The 23,725-nt window shown below is 36.8% G+C and overlaps 1 protein-coding gene across 1 annotated transcript; it reads right to left on the bottom strand.

The window, feature by feature from the left end:
• Positions 1-544: 544 nt before the first annotated feature.
• LOC114540533 (ankyrin repeat and SAM domain-containing protein 1A-like) lies at positions 545-23,122 on the bottom strand. Its single transcript, XM_028560652.1, has 32 exons — positions 22,937-23,122; positions 22,716-22,796; positions 21,495-21,553; positions 20,272-20,369; positions 18,934-19,008; positions 18,478-18,558; positions 17,106-17,246; positions 16,353-16,428; positions 14,609-14,710; positions 13,973-14,016; positions 13,597-13,672; positions 13,290-13,318; positions 13,154-13,208; positions 12,685-12,716; positions 12,335-12,383; positions 11,941-11,969; positions 11,731-11,782; positions 9,913-10,915; positions 9,186-9,490; positions 8,365-8,744; positions 7,809-7,872; positions 6,942-7,036; positions 5,972-6,036; positions 5,169-5,355; positions 4,908-4,985; positions 3,719-4,117; positions 2,636-2,743; positions 2,310-2,381; positions 2,074-2,160; positions 1,734-1,871; positions 1,561-1,605; positions 545-883 (listed from the first exon to the last, which is right to left on the bottom strand). The coding sequence occupies exons 1-32, from the start codon at positions 23,038-23,040 to the stop codon at positions 833-835; spliced, it is 4,260 nt and encodes a 1,419-aa protein (XP_028416453.1). The 5' UTR covers positions 23,041-23,122; the 3' UTR covers positions 545-832.
• Positions 23,123-23,725: the final 603 nt, after the last annotated feature.

The raw sequence follows: 23,725 nt of genomic DNA on the forward strand, positions 1-23,725 counted from the left end.
AAGTTGTTTCTGGGATTTTTGGTCATGGAGATTTCAAATTTGAAAGTGGAGACACTGACATAAGCTCTTACTTTTATACAACACACCAGAGCAACGGAGCTAGGCCCTGGGGACGAGGATGACAACACACGTGAAATCTCGACTTTTCGAGCAAAGTCTTATCGTATGTTATAAAACTCTAAATTACGAAGAGTCTTTCGCTCGAAACGTCAAAGAGAACCTTCGTACAACTTCAATAGGACGAAGGGACTTCGCTCGAACCATCGAGAAGCGGTTTAGTTTAACTCTTTTATAGGCTTGCAAGAATCGCAAAATAAGACATTACACGCTACGCGCATTTTATGCTAAACAACTAAGGGAAAGGTTTTTATACATTAAAATATAAGATGTGGATATGGAGGAAACATATCATTTATGTGCAAATGAAGAAAAAAGAGAAATTCTAGGTAATTTGCGTTGCTGGAGGGTCAAATGAGAAGTCTTGCACAAATAGTGGCGACACACCAGGTATTAAATAAATGCATACAGGTAAAATAATAGCTCATATTTATTTCTTTTTGTTTACATATAAAAATATTCAAAGGCTGTCTCATTAGCTGGCAACTGCCTTTACGCATTCATTTACTCTTTGGAAGAAATAAAAAATAGGTGTTCACTTCATATTATGGGTTAAATTACAAAGGTTACATTCACTGAAGGCAAACTGTTCTCGTGACGAAAGATTATTTGATTTACATATAATTGCATGATTTATATATTTATGACGTTATTATTATATATGACTTTATTACAATAGACTATCTATTCAGTTACGAGGACTACAAGTAGGCGTTCATTTATGGCCGCTGGTATATTGTGCGTGGGAATACTGCTCGAAGGCAAGCTGAAAAGAAAAGTGTAATATACTTATATAAAAACATCATTACACATGCAGTATACAAGGTTTATTACAAAAAAGATAAAGCATATAATTATTTAATTTAATTATCTATTCCTTATGTAAGTTATTTAAATTTCGCAATATTACTTTTTTCAGTTCATAACAGCAGGAAATAATCAAATAATTTTAAAATAAAAATAAAAATGAGTGATCAAAATCAAGCTTGCCCGATGGAAGGCAAAACGAAGCAAAAACAAATTTATTATGACCTTAAATGAGTGTATGCGTGAAAGAATGTGGTTTTCGAGCGGCACTTTTGTCAACACACGATAATTTGGTAATTTCTATAGCCATTATGGCATAAAAAGATATTAGAATTCTAAATAACCCGTCTTTCTTGCTATGTAAAAGTTGTATCGTTGGACAGCAATAACTACTAAAATAGCTTTTGCACCACACGATAGATAAAGTCGAATCTCTAGTCTCGCAACATGCAACATTTTCTTATAGGGCTGGGCAAATTAAGGGCAGTGAATATGTCGCTTGCGCGTAACGATTTGCAAAGTTGGTAAAAAGCTTCCATTTTGCTTTGGCAGTATAAGCACAATCTTTGCAATGACCATGTTTAATGTTTAACTTCAAAATATTGAATTCTTGATAGGAGTACTTAAACTACATACCTCGAAGGCTTGGCCCAATGTCATAACAATTTCGTCAGATATAGCCTATAATATAAAAGATGTACCATAAAGTATCGTTATTGCACATCGTTGCAGAAAACAATGAAGTTCTATAAGGATAGACACACGAACCATGGCAGATGTATGCTAGTCATACCATAGCTAATACATACCGGACTATTAGCTTTGAATACATGACAGTAATGTGCATTGGCTTTCTGATCTTTGGCGATATATGCGAGCACAGAACGATCTTCTAGATCTTGGGTACAGTAGGATATATTGTGCACATAGTGCGAACTGATTGCAATCTGGAAAGAGATAAGGGTATTATGTCTGTAATTTTGCTTCATTATATATAATTTACAACAACTGTCAATACAACCTTTGATTTCCAAATTTGTGCACGATTTACAGTTTGTTTTACAATATTTATGTTTTTCATCTCAAAGGGAATAATTATTCCAGTAATTCCAAGACAATGAAGCACTGTTTATTAACAAGATGACTCACCCTAGAGCGAGCGTCAATAAACCTAACTCCTGTTACGGAAATTGATAATATCACTGCAGGAATTTTTTGTAGTTTTTGTGTTGACATCTGCAAAATATATGATAAGTTACGATCATGCACAACAGTTTAATACAGCTCCTTTATCAATACCAGAATTAGATCATTTACAGCAGTATTTTATATGCAGCAGCCTGTCAAAGTTGAATTCAAATTACACCCCCTATAATAATGCATACCCTCATCTTCCTGCAGGCTTCTATCGTTGAAGATTCTCCGATTACGTCCTTGATAAAGTGAGAACCCAAGTACTAAAACCATAAAAATATATACTGTAACAATATCGACGTCGTATCGACTGCAAAGCCAAAACTAAAAAATTGTTTTTTAAAACTTTCTTTGCACATGAGATATTTTCATTTGAGATTTCATTTAACTGGATTTAGTAATATAGATCTGATTTGTTGCTGCATCGATTGATCTGATTTGCAGATGGATTGATTTGATTTGAGGACGGTTTAATCTGATTTGAAAATAGATTAATCTGATTTGAAGATGGATTTACCCGGGTAGTGTAGTTGACATTTCCTTTAAGCAAAGCTTCGGGAGGATGAAGCCAATGCGGAGGTGATGGAAGACTTGGTTGCCTCTGAATATTGGACTGGTCATTTTTCTAAAGATGGTAAAACCAATTTTATAGAACTCATGAACTCAGAACAACTAGAACTCATGAATGTTTTGACTAAATCAGAAGCGGTACGCCCATTATTTAAAGGCCTGCTTATCAGTTATCCCTGCTCTGAAAAAAGAGCATCTTGTATAAAATTATTATTGATTATGATTGATTTTGTGTCGTTGTTAGTCATGTACACGAAGTTTTGAAATAATAAATAATAAAAATGCTTAATTAGAAATCTTAGGAAGCGCATTGGTTTGCTTCAATTTATTTTCGTTAGTAAGATATTTAATTTTCTTTGAATCCTGCATGTTACTAAGACAAAGGGCTCGCGCTTTTTGAACTTTTTTTTCGAATTGCCAAACATAATTTAATTTCTAAGCTCTTCTACAAAATTGGGACAAACTTTAAGTAGGCTACTTCTTGTAAAATAGAAGGAAAACTGACGCCATTTAAGGAACCACAACATGTTTCAGAATGCGACTTTGTTCGTGTAATATAATATACTAAACAATGGACATATATAATTAGCGCTGAAAGCAAACATTACTGTTTTAAATAGCTTTGTATAGTGCACACAATATGTATATTTTTACGAAAGTCAGGTTCATCAATCTGGCTGGAGAGGCATGTTAGGACACAAAAACCTCCGGCAACCATATACAAATTGCAAAAATTGGGGCTTGCGTTAGGCCGGGTTAATATTAAATTTTCTGTAATCACAGTGGAATTTTCAAGCAACAAATCCTAAATTTTAAAAGATTTGTTCAAAATACTGGAAGTAACTGTAACAGCAATTAATACTAAGTTATTTCATCCTAATATTCAGTACAAAATATAATATTTAAAACTTTGGATTTAACAACGCAAAATTGCAACTGTGATCACAGAAACTTTGACAGTGTAAACCGGGCGTTATACACACTAAGTGTAGACAGAGGGTGAGAGTCGTTGCATACTCAAACAGCTCACCTGATCTTGGTTTGCAGTTTTCTGCTTGGATTTTTTTCGCCTAGGAGGCGCTACTGGAACAGCGCCGTCGGATTGTTGCAGCCTTTGTTGTTGAGATTGTTGTTGGTTAGATCGTTGCTCTTCATTTCGAGGCGGTCTTTCTGGCTCCCGCTGTCCGGACTGTTGAACTTGCGCTTGATCGTAGCTTTGCGGTCGTTGGCCTTCATTGAGTAGCGCTTGTTGAATCCTCAACGCCTCTTCCTGCTGAATCGAGGTTGATTCTGGTGATGTTGAACCCCTATTTCTCCATTCATGCATTCCTGGACTAGGATTAAACATGTCCAAAGTGTCGCGGCGGGGTTCTCCACCAAACACATCGATTTCAGCAAGGCGATCCTTGATATCCTCCGCGGATACGACCTGAAAAAGATAAAGCAACTGTCAGAAGTAGGAAATGACATGTTCAAATAATTCTTTCTATGAATACGACGTCATGATCTGCATTTGGGCGCCATCTTGTTGGATTCTACAAATTCTTAATCGAAGCGAGACAGGTGATGAAGATTTAGTTAAACGCAGTGGTTTTTTAAAGTTCCAGTTCAGTTTTTCTGGATAGCTCTCACTGTTCCGCCCTAAGTAACAGCAAAACATTTACCGATTGTTACCGATTCTGTATTTACAATAATAGCAAATGTTCTTCCGTGCTGAGAAACTTAACACCCTCTAATCCCGAGAAAAAGGAGTTTCGAGGTATAGTATTGAAGTCTAATCTGAGAGTTTAGTCCTTATTTCACATAAGAAATACATTTTTTACGCAGTGTTTTGTAAATTTGCATCCCGATCATTATCGCCCGCCGTCAATTTTGCTTCAAGGATTGGCGACATGTACAAGTTGTCGTTATTTACAGTTATTTTACAGTTCAGTGGAACAAAATTCTGCCTATTCTTAAATAGCCGATGGAGCCCACCGTACTGTTACGGGGTTATTTTACTACCGCTACGATTAAAATTTTGATCACCACCAAAGTGGGGGCAATTGAATGCAAACGTAAGCGTTTCATGTAAAATTACATCATGCTCAAAAATATTGTCATGTATATTTAAAGAATGACGGAATGATAAGCCCTAAACCGACGGTAATATCAACATCAATTCTTGATAAGAAGAGTAAATTCTACATACAAGCCATAAGAATAAAAAAATAACGTACCATGGTATCCCTGCGTTTCACTTGTGGTAAGGAAGCCAGAATTCGTTTTCTATGACCAAGTGTGTGTATCGCTAGTACCTGAAAGAACGGCGGAGCTCAGAAGCATGTGTAAAAGACCAAAGGAAATTACGTTAGTTATTGAGAAGCATTCCTTAGGCAGATAAACACATTGATCGAGCATAACATGACCTTTTTCGCATCGCGAAAACCTATAGACAGTGTTGAAAACAAACATAGGCAAGTGTACAGTGGTGGACTTACAGACTCCATCTCCAATTCCCACATCTGTTTTATTCGGTCCATTTTGTCATAACCTTTCTGATGAAAAATATCTAGATAATCATCTAAGTGTAACGTATTCAACCATTCTTCTACAGTCTTTGGCTCAAACCCATTTTGACCCACACGTGGTGGTAAAGAGAGTTCGCCAACATGGTCTATAATTGTTCTGGAAAAACGAGAATTCGAATAACGTTGTTAGTAATAGAGCCGAAGCCAAATCCTGTATAGTGTATACAAAAAATTGCAATTAAAACGCCAGTTCAGTGGTGATAATAGTAGAGCGGTAGCAATAATAGTCGAAAGATCTGTCATTCAGACGAATGGGAAGGAGGGATGATGCCACAATATTGGTCATTCGCCGAATGTGAAGTTTGAAACATATATGATGTTCGCACGCATATTTATTCGTTCACATCCTCCAGGATAATAATAATCGTTTCAGGTAAGTGTTGTTCTTTTCCCCAACCACGACAGGACGTATCCGAAATTATGAGATGTGATTATACTTTAAATAAAACAGATTAACTCAATGCTTAATTAATCTATATTCAACTTTTCTTTACATCTTGAAATTTTAGAATAGATTTGTACAGGTACAGTAGTGTTTTTTGATGAAAACTTTTATTATATTATTATCAACATTATCATAAATACTGATCAAAATATATGCTAACAAAGAATGATGCAAACAAGAAGAATGAATTTTCCTATATACATATCATATATGGCTAAACGAGGCAAACTATTTTATATCAAAGTTTGATTAGTACTTCAGTACTTACTTTCTATAATCAGGATCGAGAACGCCCATCTCAAGAAGATCCTGTTCTTCGAGAATCCCGCCAGCCTAGAAAATTATTTTTGCATTTTATAAAAAGTATTTTAACCGTCCGAGTTTCAGTCGATATCAGGTTCTAGCTAGATCATTCTTAAAATGTGAAGGCTCATTTTCGATTGCTATATATATATTTCAGACTCACTTTATCATAACTATGAACCGTGCTAATGTCGTGAAGACATGTTAAGCACTTGTGATGTTAATTCGGTTAGTTTTGTAGTACAAGAGATTAATTTAAAATCGGAAAAAAATAAGAAATGGTTCGCACGTGCGTGCTTGTCTCAAATTATCGACACTTAATGAATCATCTTTATGAGTCGACCAACTTTATACAAATAATGAATGTTTATGAGTGCAATGGTAAAAATATTTTCACGAGGTGAAAGATGGAATGTTCCATTCAACGAGGCGATAGCCGAGTTGAATGGAACATTCCATCTTTCACCAAGTGAAAATATTTTTACCATTGCACGAATGAAAACATTCATTAATTGTTTTATATAATACCAAAATAGACTGTCTCATTTCAAAAATATAATTTATTAAAAAACATACTGTATGGATCAACAACCATATGTGCAAGAAGCATTTTGATAGATGGTATTTACTGAAAGCATTAAGAGTGCAATGGAACAAAATGTATAGTACTATTGCACTCTGGAGAGTGCAATGGAACGCTTTCCATTGCACTCTTGGGAAATGGGGCTTTCTATTCAATATCACGTGATCGTCATCAACCAATTAAACGCTCTAAATTTAATGGGGTATTATATAATATAAATTATCTGACTTCTCCCGAAGTTGTTTCTAGTAGATACATGCACGTTGTTACAACATTAACATTAATTTTTGTGCTTATCAAGCTTCATGTAATTAGATAATTATTAATTAACACGTGGATTATAAAAACTCACCAGGAATTCTAGATCGTCAAAACCATTTGCTAGCAGATATGATTCGTAAAGTCCAAGATTAAAACCATTCAACCATTTTCCTACTTCGCTTGTCACTAAAGAATAGCAATAAAACTATACGTTTTTAACAAATCCCATGCACGCATATTTGAGTTTGTATTGAATATTAATAACGGTGTTGGTCGGCAAAAGGCTACGCAAGCGATGTTCAATGTAGTTAGGAAAAAATATACAAAAATGACAAAACTGGAAGTCAGAAACGAAAAAAAAAGAAATTGTGAAAAAACAACGGTTTTCTAATATTCACAAAATGCCATGCAATACAGTTCTTCAGTTTGTGATTTTGTTTATTTATTTACAGAATGTTGTAGGCAAATACCATTTTTGTGAATCAGACACTTACGCGGTTTAAGCCTTTTTTAACTTTGTGTACTTATCTTAACTTTGTACACTTTGTGTACTTATAATACACTTTGTGTATTTCTATTACACTTCGCGTACTTATTATTACACTTCGCGTGCTATAAGTACACTTTGTGTGCTTATATATTACACTTTGTATAGTTATAATCAGTCTTATGGTCTTATTTGCAGTTAAATCAACATCCCTAATACAAAAACTTGTTGCTTTATATAATTCTATTTAATTCATGTAGGGCCAAAAAAGTTGTCATGCATAGACTCTTTTTAGCCCAAGTGCATGGCAGAGACAAGGGGAAATGTAAAATTAATATCATATGATTGAAATAAACGAAAAAATTGAACGTTGTTCCCTGTCATCTGTACGCCCTTTTTAATGTTTGCGACTGGTTTGTGACTTTATACATCAAAACATCTATTTGAAAAAGATATTAATCTTTAACTTACTTTGTTCCGCTTCTTTCCGCTCCTCTACAATTTCCTCACCCAGGATATTCATAAAGCGCTCTATCTATAGGAACAATAGAACAGAGATTGCAATTCTCGCCCTTCTATCTTTCTTTTAAGTAAAATTACAAAGGGTGATTAATGGAGAACTAAATCATGTAGAACGGCACCTTCTCTATCTTCGCTCTTATTTTTCGGGAAGTATATTGGTGCTTAGGAAACATACCAGAGAAAGTGAAAATCTCTCAACCACCTCAAGATCACAACTTTCTGGAAATGTTTTTTTTTATAACCTATTAGAATTCAATTTCACGTGTGGGATACACGCAAAGTATATATATTGGAATCGTCTGTACATGTATACATTTATATACTGCATGTGACCTAGCTAAAACGTTTGCACAATATATATTTGTATACAATGTATATTTGGAGAGACTAATCCACAACAGTTCTCGACCGCTGAAAGCCTGAAACTTGCTTTTTTCTGGATAATTTGTTCGCCGTTTGGACAGATTAATCGTATTTAAGTTTTTTAAGCATCAAAAGTACTCACTTTCTTCCATTCTTCATATTCATTCATTGGTCCATCACTCACGGAACTCAATCTGAAGTTTTCCGTGAACTGTCCTTGACGACTCTCGCCACCAGACTCCCCTGATGAACTACTCGGCGAAGGCTTATCAAACATAACGTTTTCGTATTTAAGTGTTCGCGGTCGGGTTCCCGCATCGCCACAGCCCGAACTTCTACGGCTGCTTTCGTCGCTTCCCCCTGAATCGGTGTCGGTTCTCGCTGCGAACGCGTGGAGAAGAACGTCCCGCGCTGTTGACGGCGAAGGTGGGGAAAATGGCGGATCTGGCGACATGTACTCTCTTGTCGGACTGGTGACTTCCGATAAAGCTTCTCTCAATGTACAATAATCATCCTCGACGTCTACAACAAAGGATCCTGACATTAAAGCTGTGATATTGAAAGACGCACGAGAGGCAAAACTCGTTTTCTATGGCCGAGGCTCGAAATCAACAGTGCTACACCGCTACATAGCAATAGTCACTACAAACTATAGTCCAAAAGCCGAAACAAATTATATGGACAAATTATTACGACAGGAGTGAAAGGGGGGAATCAAGGCTTATTTAAGCAGTGGTAGATCCACCTGAGTTTGTCAGAATAAATAAGTTTCAACTTGAAATTAACACTCTTAGTATCACTTAAGCACCTTCTGAGACAGCGCCATTGATTATGTATTTACACATGAATATTTTTGAATAAAAATCTACCGATCCGAATTTAGTGGCAGTAATTTATTCTGCTTTACTCCGCATTAACCAAGTGCTGTATATTCAAGAAAACACACCGCTGTTCCGAACTTACTTTGAGCATCCGGTAGTGATTTTCGTGCATCGCGATATGGTTTGGGTATCGGTGGCCTTATTCTGCCTTGAGCATCAGGCTTTGGACTTCCTGGTTCAATGGGAGCGTGGAGGATATGAGGGGGTAATATCTCATACGCATTACGAGATCGTTGCGACGACGGACTGCCACGAGAAGAAGGACTCCGGAACGGGAGTTCGACATTCTCGTAATCCGTCGTCCGACGTTCGGACGACGGGGAACCTGAGTAGGAATTGGAAGCACTCGAAGCTTGACTTGTATTCATGTCCTTCACTGGGGACGACCTGGGATGAAATAATATTTCGGTTACAGTACTGATGTTTGATACAAACGACCATGCAACCTCGCGCTCATATTTTAGCCAATCAGCGTTCAGAAAAGATGTCGAAGTAGAGATCTATTCTGCAGTATTTAATTGATTATATCTTTTGTTATTCTTTATGAAATTAGTCGAACTTTTTTGTGATTATATTTTTAGTTATAAGAACTACAGTTTTGACGTAAATTTTGAAACGGAAATAAGGTATGTTTCGAGATATATTAAGTGGTTTCTGACGAGAGAATGGATTATTTACACTATAGATTCGAAATTTTAGAAGACGCTGCTACGTTGATTTCGGGTTAAATTGGAGGCATCCCATGAAAATTGATTCGAATTTACTGTAGTTATGTATTTAAATACCATATAAATTTTAATAAACTATACCTATCTTCTTCACTCGAGGTACAGCTAGCGACTGCGGCTGACGTTTTTGAGTAAGATCTAGGGATATTATATTCATACGAGGGAGGCGTTATCGCAGGCATATTTTCATAGACCGTTTCCTTTCCGGAACTCATACTTCCAGTCCGATTCGGAAGAACAACATTTTCATAATCCGGTACATCTCTGTGTGTACTGGGAGACTGCACATCTCGTTTCTTTGCGCCTTCTGGATCACTTCGGATCTCCGGCGAGCCCCTGGCTAACCCATCACCTTCTTTCCTATCTTCTTCTCTTTTTTGGCCGAAGTTTCCATCCGGCGAAATGGCAGCTCCGATCGGGTCGGCACGCCTCGAGGGAGGCGACACAACCGTGTCGTAATCCGTTGTCCGGGGCAAAGAACGATGCTGAGAAGGAATTGATATCGGATTTGATTGGCTACCCCGTGAAAGGGAGCCCACCCGTGGAAGTTCAACGAACTCGTATGTATTGTCGGGAGCTGGGACCGAGTTGCTTCGATCCAAAGCATTTTTTCGGGGCGAAACCGGCGGTCCCTGCGACTGTTCTCCTGCCGGCCACGAGGAAGTGGCATGATAGTTTTGCCTTTCAGTAGAAACCGGGTACTGTGGACCGGCCTGTTCAGATGTATGCCCAGAACCTCCCATTGACGGTTGAACTACTCCGTATACACTATTCACAGGTTGGCTCTGATCTAGTCCGTTGCCCGAGTAATTCAGCAACGCGTATTTGCTCGGAACTTTGGCAGGCATTGTCGAGCTTTGATTTCTGCCCAAATTTACAACTCCGTAAATGCTATTTACGGGTTGTGCGGAGTTATTTACCGGAACTTGGTATTGGGATGAACCGAGTGTTAACGATTGAGGTCGATTGACAAGGCCGTAGGTACTTTCAACAGGAATATTTGATTCGGGTGCTTGTCGTGGAGGAGGAACGAAATCGTAACTTGCCGGCGAGGAAGGCATCCTTGTCCGAAGAGAGGTCGGGGCTGTAAAATAAGCGAAAGCTACGTTTTAGGGAAAAGGCTATATATTTTACAACAGATTATTTTTGAGCGATTTTTGCTGGGATTTTCTTCTTCTGATAGACGTGAACGAATCGATCAGTTACAGATGTTCAACTGATGATTTTCATTTATTGTTAGAAAATATCGCGCAAAAAGAAAGTCACAGCAAAAAGTGTTCACCTGAGATATGGACAACCTAAGAGTATTTAGCTCTATATATCGTGTTCCGTATCCTAATTCGCCTTTGATAATTATATAATATCAATCAAGGCAATTCGGGCGAAATAAAGTACAGATACATGGGGTAATGAGAAACTCACTCAAGCAGTTAATGCCCAAAAAAAATAATTTCGGTAAGGCGCCCCCCACTTTTTTTAATGTGCCCCTTTTTTCAAGCGAACCTGCCTGTCTTTGACTTTTGAGTCATTAAATGAGCGTTATTGTATGTAGTACATGAGCTCAGACGCAGCGAAGATATGTATGCATTGCAGTTACGTAAAGTAATTCAGTGAATTTCACTGTCTTCGCAGATAAATGAGGGTGAATGTGATATAGTTCATTATGAGTAAGTGCCCTTTTTTTCAGTGCCCCCCCCCCCCCTCAACTTTCTAAATGGTTCCGTGGTCCCCTTTCAATCCTAATGTGTTATTTGCTTTTAGTCAACATCTCTATACCAAAAATATTAATTATTCTGTTCGATTATATGCAACGCCAAAGAAAGAAATGTAGGTATATATAATGTACATTGCTCGTTGACCATACATATTTGAAGGAGATATACAATACATATAGCCTACCGTTTGCGGCCCGTGGCTTTGGAACTTCATCGTAGCTTGTTTGTCTGGTAAACTAGAAGGTGAAAACAAAATATGAATTTATATTATTAAGTGTATTAACAATACCAATATAATAGACAGTCGTCCTTTAAAAAGCTCAACCACGCTCTGCATTTAGCTTCCGTAGTCTGTTCAAACAAGTTAAAGGGCGATTCTTTACGTGTCCTTTACCTGAGGTTGTCGAGTTTGAAAGCTGTTCTCTGAAAGATGAATAAAATAAACGATATTGTATCTTGTATCAAAAGATATGTTTTATGCAAGACAAGTAACTGAGTTGTTGTTACTCATGCAATTTAAGCCCGGTGCTGGATACAAGATAAGAATGTTTCTTACAATGTCAACTGAGAGCCTTTAAACAGTGGCGCATTTAGGGTGAGTCACAATAAATTTCACTGCCTTATTTCCAATGAAAAATACCTTAACAACAACACCATTGGGAATTAATTATAAATTTCTAAAGAATATTGATTGTGTTAATTTATTCTGACTTATCCTAGATCTGCCACTGCCTTTAAACCCCGCCCTTCCTTCATCCCTGCATGGCCCTGGTAACATGCAAACTTACCTCGGAACGGCCTTGATGGTACTGTGTCGTAAGCGTCAGTTACTGCAGCCTAAAATATATTGTTGTTCGAAAAAGATCAAATGTAAGCTAGGCTATACCTATTGAGATTAACTATTTGTTAACAACTTGTGTTGAAGATAGTGGACAATATAAACAAAAAAAACAGAAATGAACGAAAAACTACATACGGAACATGCGAAATTTGTTTACTTATTACATATAATATGTATAGTATGCATGTTCTGCATAGTTTTTCTTGAGACTTTACTATTACTATAACTTATGCATTTCTTTTTCCTTTTACGAAATCCGTAGTGCACGCGACCATTCAAAGAACAAAATAAAGTTACCTCTGAGGTGTTTCGAATGTCATTCGCTGCTCCTTAAAAATAATAAACACGAATCGAAATCAAATGATACTGGAATATACCATCAGCCTGATCAATTCATAAACTGATCCTATCAATAAAGCAATTCACAGCCATATACGCAAATTAAATCTGCATCCACTAAAGCTGCTGTCGATATAGACTTTATTTTTAAAAAATACGTTGCAGCATGCAGGAAAGTCAGTCATGGATAATTTTGATTATCCTTTCACCTAGCTGTAAAACATGGTTTTTAGCAGAATTTTTTGTAGGTGTAAACATTTCTCGTAAGTGACGTGTACACTTGGATGTACAGTAAAATATCATTTATCATTTATACCATGCACACAATTGGCAAAAATTGGTCTGATTTGTGGAGTCACTCTCTAAATGTCTCTAACCACTGTGTTTCTCAACTTTACCAGGTACTGTAGCATTAAAAATTACTCACCTCGAGACGACAATGACAAAGGTGGTGGAACTTCGTCATAATGAGAAGATTGTTGCTACAATGGAGAATTTAAATTTTCATCGGTTACGGTTGCTCAAATGTAGAACAAATTTATGCATATAAGTCCTGTACTTACAACTTTCGTCGTATAAACGTTCCCGAATTCTAAACAAAAATTTACAGACAGTAACTACTTGTGTAACTATAATTCTAAGAGAAACTTTGAGTTGCTATATCGCTGCGTTCACAAGCGATCTGGTTTTAATGAAAGCTTTCTGGGGGTTTTTATTAATTTATAATAAAAACCATTTCTGAACACGAATTTCTGAAACATTTCTGAAAGAATATATCTCGTGGAAAAATTCAACAATGGGCATGGGGCATTAATTTGGAAACGATGATCTCATGTCACAATGGAGTGTGAAAAATAAAACACAACCTACCAGATATCGGTCTTGGCGGTGGTATTGCATCATAACCTGTGGAGGGTACACTGGCTGCCTCTGATAATGATCGACTCTATAAAAGAAACAAATTAAAGTTTTCAAAGGATGTTTCAAAGGATACTCTAACAGCAGGGTTGAAAGACGATATGCCGTAAGAGTTTAAACTGTAACGAAGTTCTACCTTTCCTAGCACTGTGTATGTTGCTAACTGTTAGACTGGATTTCACTGTACAAAGATTTATATATAGTCGTGGACACAACATTCCGCGGTAAAAAAATAATGGAAGTAAACGGAGTCAACCTGAAACTGCAACGGAACAATCTTTCTGGCTCTATTGTGAAACGTGTACGCAGGTGTTCACTGAAACTGTACCTTTCCTCCAATAAATGAAGATTGTTCTTCATTCTGGATATGCGCTGTGAACGAAGAAAGAGTAAAGTTGACCCGATTTTCCAATGTCTTGAAGTATTGGATATGCTGCGAAGACATTTGTCATCTGGAAAAACATGTCTCCGAACAGACTACTCGTACAACAGGATGTATAATTACAATTTTTACAATGTCGTTTTTTGCATTTTTAAAGCCTTGAACGGATCTTTCGAAGTCTGATACACATAAAATTTAATTGAACAGCTAATTTTTAAATGCCATTGAATCATCGTAACTTTTTCTCATATCCATACTCGTCAACGCATAAAGTAGTAGCAACTCCGTAACAATGCTTGAAAATATATTTATGAAGATATACCCGCTTATATTTGCGGGTATACCTATTGGTCTTTTGTCAGTGAGGTTACTCCCCACGATTTTTAAAATATGGTAAAGTCTCAGATTTAGATTTACCATTTTGGTATACGTTTTCTCGTCAGAAAGCAAAGTATTTTGCAATTGCGAAAATACACATGTTTATACAAAGAGCATGGAAAGAACATGTAGTATATCATGTATCCTCTTTTTACCTATTTTTTAAAATGCACAATGTTTTTATTTCAGATTCTTTATACGTACTATAAATACAAGCGGTTATTTCGCGAGATCTTTGAGACGGGTTGGAAGATAGCAAATCCATAACAGTGCAACCTTGCTTGTTGTGTTTATTGATATCCACCCCTGAAAATAGGAATGTACAGTATGTTGGATTCGATAAGAAAGAAATATTTCTAGGGTGAAAGATGGGTCACGTAAGCCTGCACCAGTTTCCAAACGGAATGTTGTTGAGTTGCACAACAGTACTGAATGATGTTGAGTTGCACAACAGGATTGAATAGTGTTGAGTTGCGTAACAGTGCTGAATGATGTTGAGTTACACATGACAGTGCTGGACGATGTTGAGTTGCACATCAGTGCTGAATGATGTTGAGTTACACAACAGTGCTGAATGATGTTGAGTTGCACATCAGTGCTGAATGATGTTGAGTTACACAACAGTGCTGAATGATGTTGAGTTGCACATCAGTGCTGAATGATGTTGAGTTACACAACAGTGCTGAATGATGTTGAGTTGCACATCAGTGCTGAATGATGTTGAGTTACACAACAGTGCTGAATGATGTTGAGTTGCACATCAGTGCTGAATGATGTTGAGTTGCACAACAGTGCTGAATGATGTTGAGTTGCACAACAGTGCTGAATGATGTTGAGTTGCACAACAGTGCTGAATGATGTTGAGTTGCACAACAGTGCTGAATGATGTTGAGTTACACAACAGTGCTGAATGATGTTGAGTTGCACAACAGTGCTGAATGATGTTGAGTTACACAACAGTGCTGAATGATGTTGAGTTGCACATCAGTGCTGAATGATGTTGAGTTGCACAACAGTGCTGGATGATGTTGAGTTGCACAACAGTGATGAATGATGTTGAGTTACACAACAGTGCTGAATGATGTTGAGTTGCACATCAGTGCTGAATGATGTTGAGTTGCACATCAGTGCTGAATGATGTTGAGTTGCACAACAGTGCTGGATGATGTTGAGTTGCACAACAGTGCTGAATGATGTTGAGTTGCACAACAGTGCTGAATGATGTTGAGTTACACAACAGTGCTGAATGATGTTGAGTTGCACATCAGTGCTGAATGATGTTGAGTTGTACAACAGTGCTGGATGATGTTGAGTTGCACAACAGTGCTGAATGATGTTGAGTTGCACAACAGGACCGAATGATGTTGAGTTGCACAACAGTGCTGAATGATGTTGAGTTGCACATCAGTGCTGAATGATGTTGAGTTACACAACAGTGCTGAATGATGTTGAGTTGCACAACAGTGCTGAATGATGTTGAGTTACACAACAGTGCTGAATGATGTTGAGTTGCACATCAGCGCTGAATGATGTTGAGTTACACAACAGTGCTGAATGATGTTGAGTTGCACAACAGTGCTGAATGATGTTGAGTTACACAACAGTGCTGAATGATGTTGAGTTACACAACAGTGCTGAATGATGTTGAGTTGCACATCAGTGCTGAATGATGTTGAGTTGCACAACAGTGCTGGATGATGTTGAGTTGCACAACAGTGCTGAATGATGTTGAGTTGCACAACAGGACCGAATGATGTTGAGTTGCACAACCGCATTGAATTATGTTGATTTTACAACAGGACTGAATGACGCTGTGTTGCACAACAGTACTGAATGATGTTGATTGCACAACATGACTGAATGACGCTGTGTTACGCAACAGTGCTGAATGATGTTGAGTTGCAGCGCAATTTTGAATGCGACTTTCATTGGTTGATTACATACTCACCAGATTGCAACAGCAGTTTGACGATATTACTTTTGCCATAAAGAGCAGCGATGTGCAGTGGTGTGCCATCATCAGACTAAAATAGGAATATTGTAGGGGTGAAGGTTAGAACAATGGTCTAAGTTGGAACTGATTATGAAATTTTAAAATTTAGTTTGGCTTGAATCTGGATAAACCAAAGTTTAAAAATACTTTCAAACTGTACATCTGTGAATGACTGAACCTGCATCTTATGTATTAAATGTCACAGACGTCACTTGAATATTAAAAAAAAGTGAAACATTCCGTTCTTCAAATTAAATTTCCTTTCCATTTTGTACTTATTTGCTGTGTTCAGTTAAACGCCTTCGAACAAGCGAACCATTGTATGTATATTATAGGATAGGATATATACATAGGATAGTGATAATAGTACTTCAAAAATAGCCAGGTTTAATCAAGATTTCATCAAATTAGGGGCATTTATTTACAGGAAGCGGTTTAAAAAACCGCTATCCAATACATAGCACTATGTATTGGCCCGGCTCTTTGTATGCCTGCTGTGACATCATGTGCCTAAAATGCACGCCCTTATTTATTTGATTTTTATCGTTTCTAACTAACAATAACGGCTGGTTTCATTTTGTACGAACCCACTATCAGACCCTCTTATACTGCACGGAGTTTGGCCGTAAGGTCGTCAATCAGGTTTGGGGACGAATATGCTTTACCTACACAACTATAACAAAGAAAAACGAAATTAAAAACGAATACCTCAAGGTTTACAGGCATTCCCTTCTCAATCAAGGACTTGACAATATTATAATGTCCATTTCTTGATGCCAAATGTATTGGTGAGTGAGTGCTGAGAGTTTTCTTCGCCAACGCGGGGAAGTACAGAAGTAGGCAGTTCACCTGCAGAAAAAATAAAGCCCCGTTTACACTACACTCAATTCATCAGAACGGCAAGGCTAAAATGGGTACCCGTACTCAGTTTTATTTCGCCCCGTTTTCCACTAGGCGAATTTATTCGTGCGAACATATAAAAAGTAAGAAGCGTTTCTACTTTTTCGCGGCGAATTTTTTCGCAAACCAATCACATCAGCGGATTTCAGATATCGCTTCGCGTCGCGCGAATAAATTCGCATAGTGGAAAAAGGGCTCTAGTACGAGTACGAGATTCGCCATTCTCGCGCCTTGTTTGCTTACGCCATCAGTCAAAATTCGTATAGCCTTTCGAGTACGAAATTTATCAAAAAACTCGTACTCAAAAGCTCGGCGACTACGAGTTTTGGCTGATAACGTAAGAAAACAACGCGCGAGAATGACAAATCTCGTACATATGTACTCGTAGTCACACGTAGTCGTACTCGTAGTCACTGCTTAAGCTTCCTATTGTTCAGGACACAATTAATAGAAGAGAGAAGGCCGAGCACAGACGAAATTGGTACGGGTACCCATTTTTGCCGAGCCGTGCCAATAAATTGAGTGTAGCGTAAACCGGGCTTAGGTACAATATCATGCATGCATGCAAGTATTTTTGTTTCTCGCGTGTTCGCCTTTTTTTCAGCTGACCTCTATTACTATTAAAGCACTTGGGATAGGATAGGCCTATAATTCCACCTGTATAATGGCTGTATTTGAACTATAATGGACACAATACTCGGATCACCGATAGCCGGCATCGCCGATGGTCGGTGCCTGATGAGAAGCCGGCTTTAGGTCAGGTTTTCATGTGTCACCGACAGTACTAGTCACCTGCGATGGTTATTGTTAGTGATCATGGGGGAATAAAGCGCTTTGTAATCCTCAGTAATTTTTTTTCGTCACCGGCCGCTATAGCCAAGGATGATTGCTTGATTTGAACAAAAGAAGCCACGAACAAAGAGACTATGTAAATTTTTAGAAAAATGCCAGAGAAAACGAAACTCTAAATTTTGGGCCAAATTAAAAGAACAATCGAACTTCGGGGTTCCAATACGTAATTTGCAATATCTTGGTAAGCTCTTTGCGAGATTTCACTAGAAGTTATCGCCGTGTAACAAGAGATATTACTCAGAAAGAAGTTCGGGAAATTCGCAAAAGTTTAAAAGAGGTCATAAAGCTGTATTAAAATTTTACAAAACGTGTTCAGCAAGAGACTCACCGCATCTAACCGTCCATATTGAGCAGCGAGATCTAATGGTGATTCATTTTTCAGGTTACGTAGGTAAGGATCACCATGACACTAGAAATAAATGTTTTTAACGTTACATGACCATCTTCTTTTTAATTCTGCCGATTGAAGCACAAAAACGGGCAGAAAATGATTCTTACACACGGACGGCTTATCCATGCATTGAACTGATAAACGTGCAGTCGAGGAACCAGATTATTTTTTGCTCCCCGGCCTGATTCAAAACCACCCAGCCATGTACACAAATGTATTGATATATTGCACGTATATGTAGCTGGTAGTTTGTGTGATTTCAAAATAAAGTATGTTTCAAAGACCGGGTTTTGCGAGTCGGTTTTTATATAGTCAAGTCAAAATTTGATGTCCATTGTAGGTTAAATAATGGTTTGTACAGTACATATAGTATACTTTTGATGTCATCATTACCTCTAAAAGTACGACAATGACTTTATTGTGGCCATATTGACAAGCCAGGTGAAGCGCTGTTTCATTATTATTATTCTATAAAACGTACAATTGATATCAGTGATAATTAAGAAATACAATAAAATACATGCAGTGTCTATATGCAAGCTTGTGTATATGCTGTTAATTAAATCGAAAATCTTTGTTGTTGGAAAAGGACTATCATTAACTCTTGCTTACACATCCATCGGTTTAATATAAACTTGTAGGATGCGATATTGTGGCTTACGTACAGAGAAAAACTATCGTAAGAATTACTGAGCAGCACAAATTGCTCATAATAATAGACATATAAGGCAAAAAACAAAACCCGAATAAACGAGATATCTTCATGGAATACAATGCATGTAGAAAATGTGATATTCAGTGGATATTGCTTATTCTGGAGGAATCTGTACTCAGTACTCGAAAAGAAATGATAAGCTACTCCAAATATTTTATGCAGGGGCCGGTTGTATCAAGCCCGTTTAGCTTAAACGGTGGATAAGTCAAAATTAAATAACACTCTTACATCTCTCTTGAATGAGTCAACTTGAATATTATGCACTGAATATGTAGTTGTGAACAGTATCTTTGTATTAAGGTTAAAAACATTTAGTTCGCTTGTCGAATAAAACGATAGACTTGCTCTCTATTTTGAACTTAACCACCGTTTAAGCTAAACGGGCTTGATACAACCGGCCCCAGAACTGTTTCTGTGCATAAAATATAAAATATAAACCTAGTTCTCGTATATCGCGTTCATCGTAAATGGTGATTGCCGGTTGACTAACGAAGTGCTTTGTCATGTGTGGAAGAAGGCGAAAATACACGTAGGCGCCTATCTAATAATCGGGTGGTACCATTGGTACAGGAAATAATGATTTTACCGATGAATTATTTGCACGAATGAAACGGCCGAACAAAATATAAACATCCCACGTCATGTTAATATAAACGTCCCACATCAATTAAAATGATAGGTAGCGAACAGTCAGGTTTTCTGAATGGGATTATGAGAAAGAAAAAACTCTCGCCTGTCCCCATCTATCTCACCGCGCGCCGTAGTTTGATGTCATATATAGGTATATTATTACATACCTTTTACCTTAGTATAAAGAATATATAGTATTAATAGGTAATTACATATACGAGATGTATGATATGCTACGGCGGGCGCGAGGTTTTCTTTCACATTTTTATTTCACCAAAAATCTGACTGTTGGGCTACTTATGTTAAAATCAACTACAAAAATTATAAGCACGTGTGTGAGGAGAGCGCGGTGAACTGGGAGAGCGTGATGCAGTTAACAACGTTACCTGTTCATTTACATTGGCACGTGATGGTCCACGGTTGAGTAAAAGTTCCACAACATCAGCATGGCCATTCCATGCAGCTAAATGCAATGGGTAACTACCTAAAATAGATCAGTGTGAATGGCGTTTATAAGTCAGTATGTACTTTAGTACTTATAAAAATATGTACTTATTAAAATATTTTAACGCGATCATTTTTAAACACACTCAGCACCCGCACTCAGACTACTGTGTTGAATCAGTAGAATCACTTGAATGTGTCTCGGAATTTGTCATGCTGTACAGTTAGTATTTTGTGTAAATTGTATGTTATTTTGTAAGTCTTATGTTGAAAATAAAATTTCTTTTTATATTCTAGAAATGATTTCTGGAAAAAACTATTCAACAACTCTTAACTTGGCAATTCTATGAATAAGAATGTCAGGTGTTTATTATTTTAACATCAATTTGTGGAGAATTAAATGCCTGGGGCTATATATGTGGTAAAATTCCTTAATAGTAAAAATGGATACAAATACATATATGCATCTAGTCTCAGACAGAAAATAAATTAATACCATAATAATAACAACAACAACATTTCAAGGATATCAATGTTGTAAGGGACGACTTGCATTATTTGCATTATAGACTAACTTATGATCTAAGTAAATAAAACACTACAGCTAAAAAGAGCATACTTAAATTAGTATAATTGCCAAGTTTGGCTGCAAAATATAAAGAAGTAAGGAAAATATAGTATAAGTAAATTGTAATTAATTTAATTACACTCACCTGGCCATAATACAAAAGTATAAAAAAATTGTCAACTTTGCTTGGCTATATCTTCAGTACTTTACACTATTTTTTAGCCAAACTTACGAAGTTTATGTTTTATGCTCTTTTCAGTAATTCTCTATTTGAAGCCTGAATCAAATTTGGTCTATTTTGCAAGTGGCCGATTGAAAACAAGTATTTTTTGAAAATTCATTTTCGATCAAATACATTCCTCATTGAGGCACTGCATCAATTTTTTATAACTTTATTGACATGCAAAGTTGAATGTTTAAAATTGTTAACATTTTGTTACCTTTATGTAAATAAGAACTAGTTGAGAAAAAAACCCTAGCATTGACATTTTGTTCAGGCTTGATCAATTTAAATTCTGTGCATGAGATTACTGGTAGCTGTAATACCTATACCGGTAGTAAATTTAATTTTCTAACTTGGATGAAACAACAACCCACCTGCAAAATCAGGAATATTTGTTGATGCCTCATATTTTAGCAATGCCTCCACTGCATCTCTATAAATGAGAAAATATATGAAGAACAATATCCAAATGCAATGCTGATCATATGTTAAAATTGTGAAGAGAATGTGTTCCAACCAGCCTTGCTAGACTTTCAATATTATAGTAATATCCTTCAAATAAGTCCATTTGTACAAAAGGCATTTTTGGTATTCAAACACAATCAATAATACACAGCAGTACTACATTAAATAATGGGTAGAAATAGTCAAAATATCATATAATTGATTTAAATTGCCAAATGCAAATATTTGGTGAAAAGTTTAGGAAATTACCAATATTGAAACAGTAAATTAAATTCAGACAAAACAGTCTTATTTCCTACTGGGATTAGTTTAAAGTGAATGTGAAATTATAGCAAGTCAAGTATGGCAGTATAGTGAATCAAATATCAGCCATTGAATGTCAGTTAGCTAGTCACAATTTAAAATGAACCGAGGAATTGATATGTATGCAACAATTAAGGGCAGTTTAGGTGAGCAAATAAACTAGATTTTTAGCCAACCTGGTAAATATAAAACATTATGTGGATTCATGTCACCAAAAATATTTTTACTATTAAGAGAAGTTAATTTAGTTAAATTGAGCATTTCCAATATGTAAATAATTTGCACAAATATACACAAAATCTAATGACAAGATACAAGCAGAAGGGACAGGTTATTATTGTCCCTTTAGCTTCTAACCAGGTTGGTTTATTTTACAGGCTTTAATTATTTAAATTGGTAAATTGGTATTTAAAAGACAGCTATGAGCTATATAATTAAATTTTTAAAGACCTTTCTATTTTCGTTTAGGTTCTTCGGGTTGAGCCCAAGAATATTTCCCTGACAAGTTGGTATATGATGACTTCAATAGATTTAAAACGCAAACAGATTAGTGAAATGCTATAAATTGATGATGCGGTATCACACTATAGCCATATAAATACTTATGACAATAAAGACAATAAATATTGTATATTGTAGCCACGTCAAAATAAATCCAAAACAATTCAAAAGTTTGAGCAACAACTAGATTGAATATTGTACTACATGGCGTTACATTATCGCCACGGTTTTGAACAAGGACATCGCAAGGATATCTTGGTTTCCGACCGACGATGATGTACGGATATAAATCGATTAAAAGTTAAATTTGCTACATTTTGCCATACCTTTTGCCATTTAATGCGGCATGATGCAGGGGGGTATAGCCATTTGTATCCTGACAGTTAGGACCAACTGACTTCCGTATACTAGGTAAATGTAGTTACACAAAGATCAAATTGGTTATACATGTAGAATAGGATCATAGACTAGAGCAAACACCGAAACAGACATTGTCTCGAAGTTTGCCATATACCAGGCATTGTATGTCTAAACATTATACGCATACCTTTGAAGTGGGCCGGGTTTCTTTGCTCTCTGCCCAAGTATTTTATCTATTTGAACTAAGTTTCCAGTCTGAGCAGCCAAAATGAGTTCTTGTTCCTTGCCCATGGCACTCGGGAGTGATCGAAATTGACATAGAAATACGACACGATTCTTTTTTACGCCATTTTAAGTCAGCCAGGCGCATATATTATATACCAGTGCACGATAGTTCCGGCTTTTGCGGGCAGTTGCGGGAACATTCCTTCCAAACGCGGATGCCAAATTGCGGATTAGTGGACCGTTAAACGGCGGATAAGTTCAAAATAGAAAAAAAATGAACTCTTTATGTAACAAATGAGCTGAAATATTAAATAAGTAAATAGCTTAATTTTAATGGAAATACATATTTAATGCATAATATGCAGGTTCAGTCATTTACTAGATGTATATTTTAAATAGCTTATCCACCGTGCTAAACGCCTTTCGAAAAAGGGCCTTTCCGGCCCCTGGTAAATAAATCTCCTTTGTTTGCACGCCGGCGCCTAACGCAACAGAAATGTTATTTAGACAATTGGGCCGCTAGTCACTACTGGCTGTGCAAAAAGTTGAAATTTGTCCACGACGAAACGTGATGTTATCGATGATTTGTTTAGTTATATTGCAAGCACGTGTCACGTGACAAATCAAATGTAAACATCGACGCTATGATGTCACCAAAACCCTCAAAATTCTACGAATATTACTGCTTTGGCTTTGTATTGAATGCATGTATACTGTAACTAAACTAGTATCGAATCGAACGATATGTATG

This window comes from Dendronephthya gigantea, unplaced genomic scaffold, assembly GCF_004324835.1.
Source record: "Dendronephthya gigantea isolate DGI-Jeju-01 unplaced genomic scaffold, DenGig_1.0 000239F, whole genome shotgun sequence".
Lineage (NCBI taxonomy): Eukaryota > Metazoa > Cnidaria > Anthozoa > Malacalcyonacea > Nephtheidae > Dendronephthya > Dendronephthya gigantea.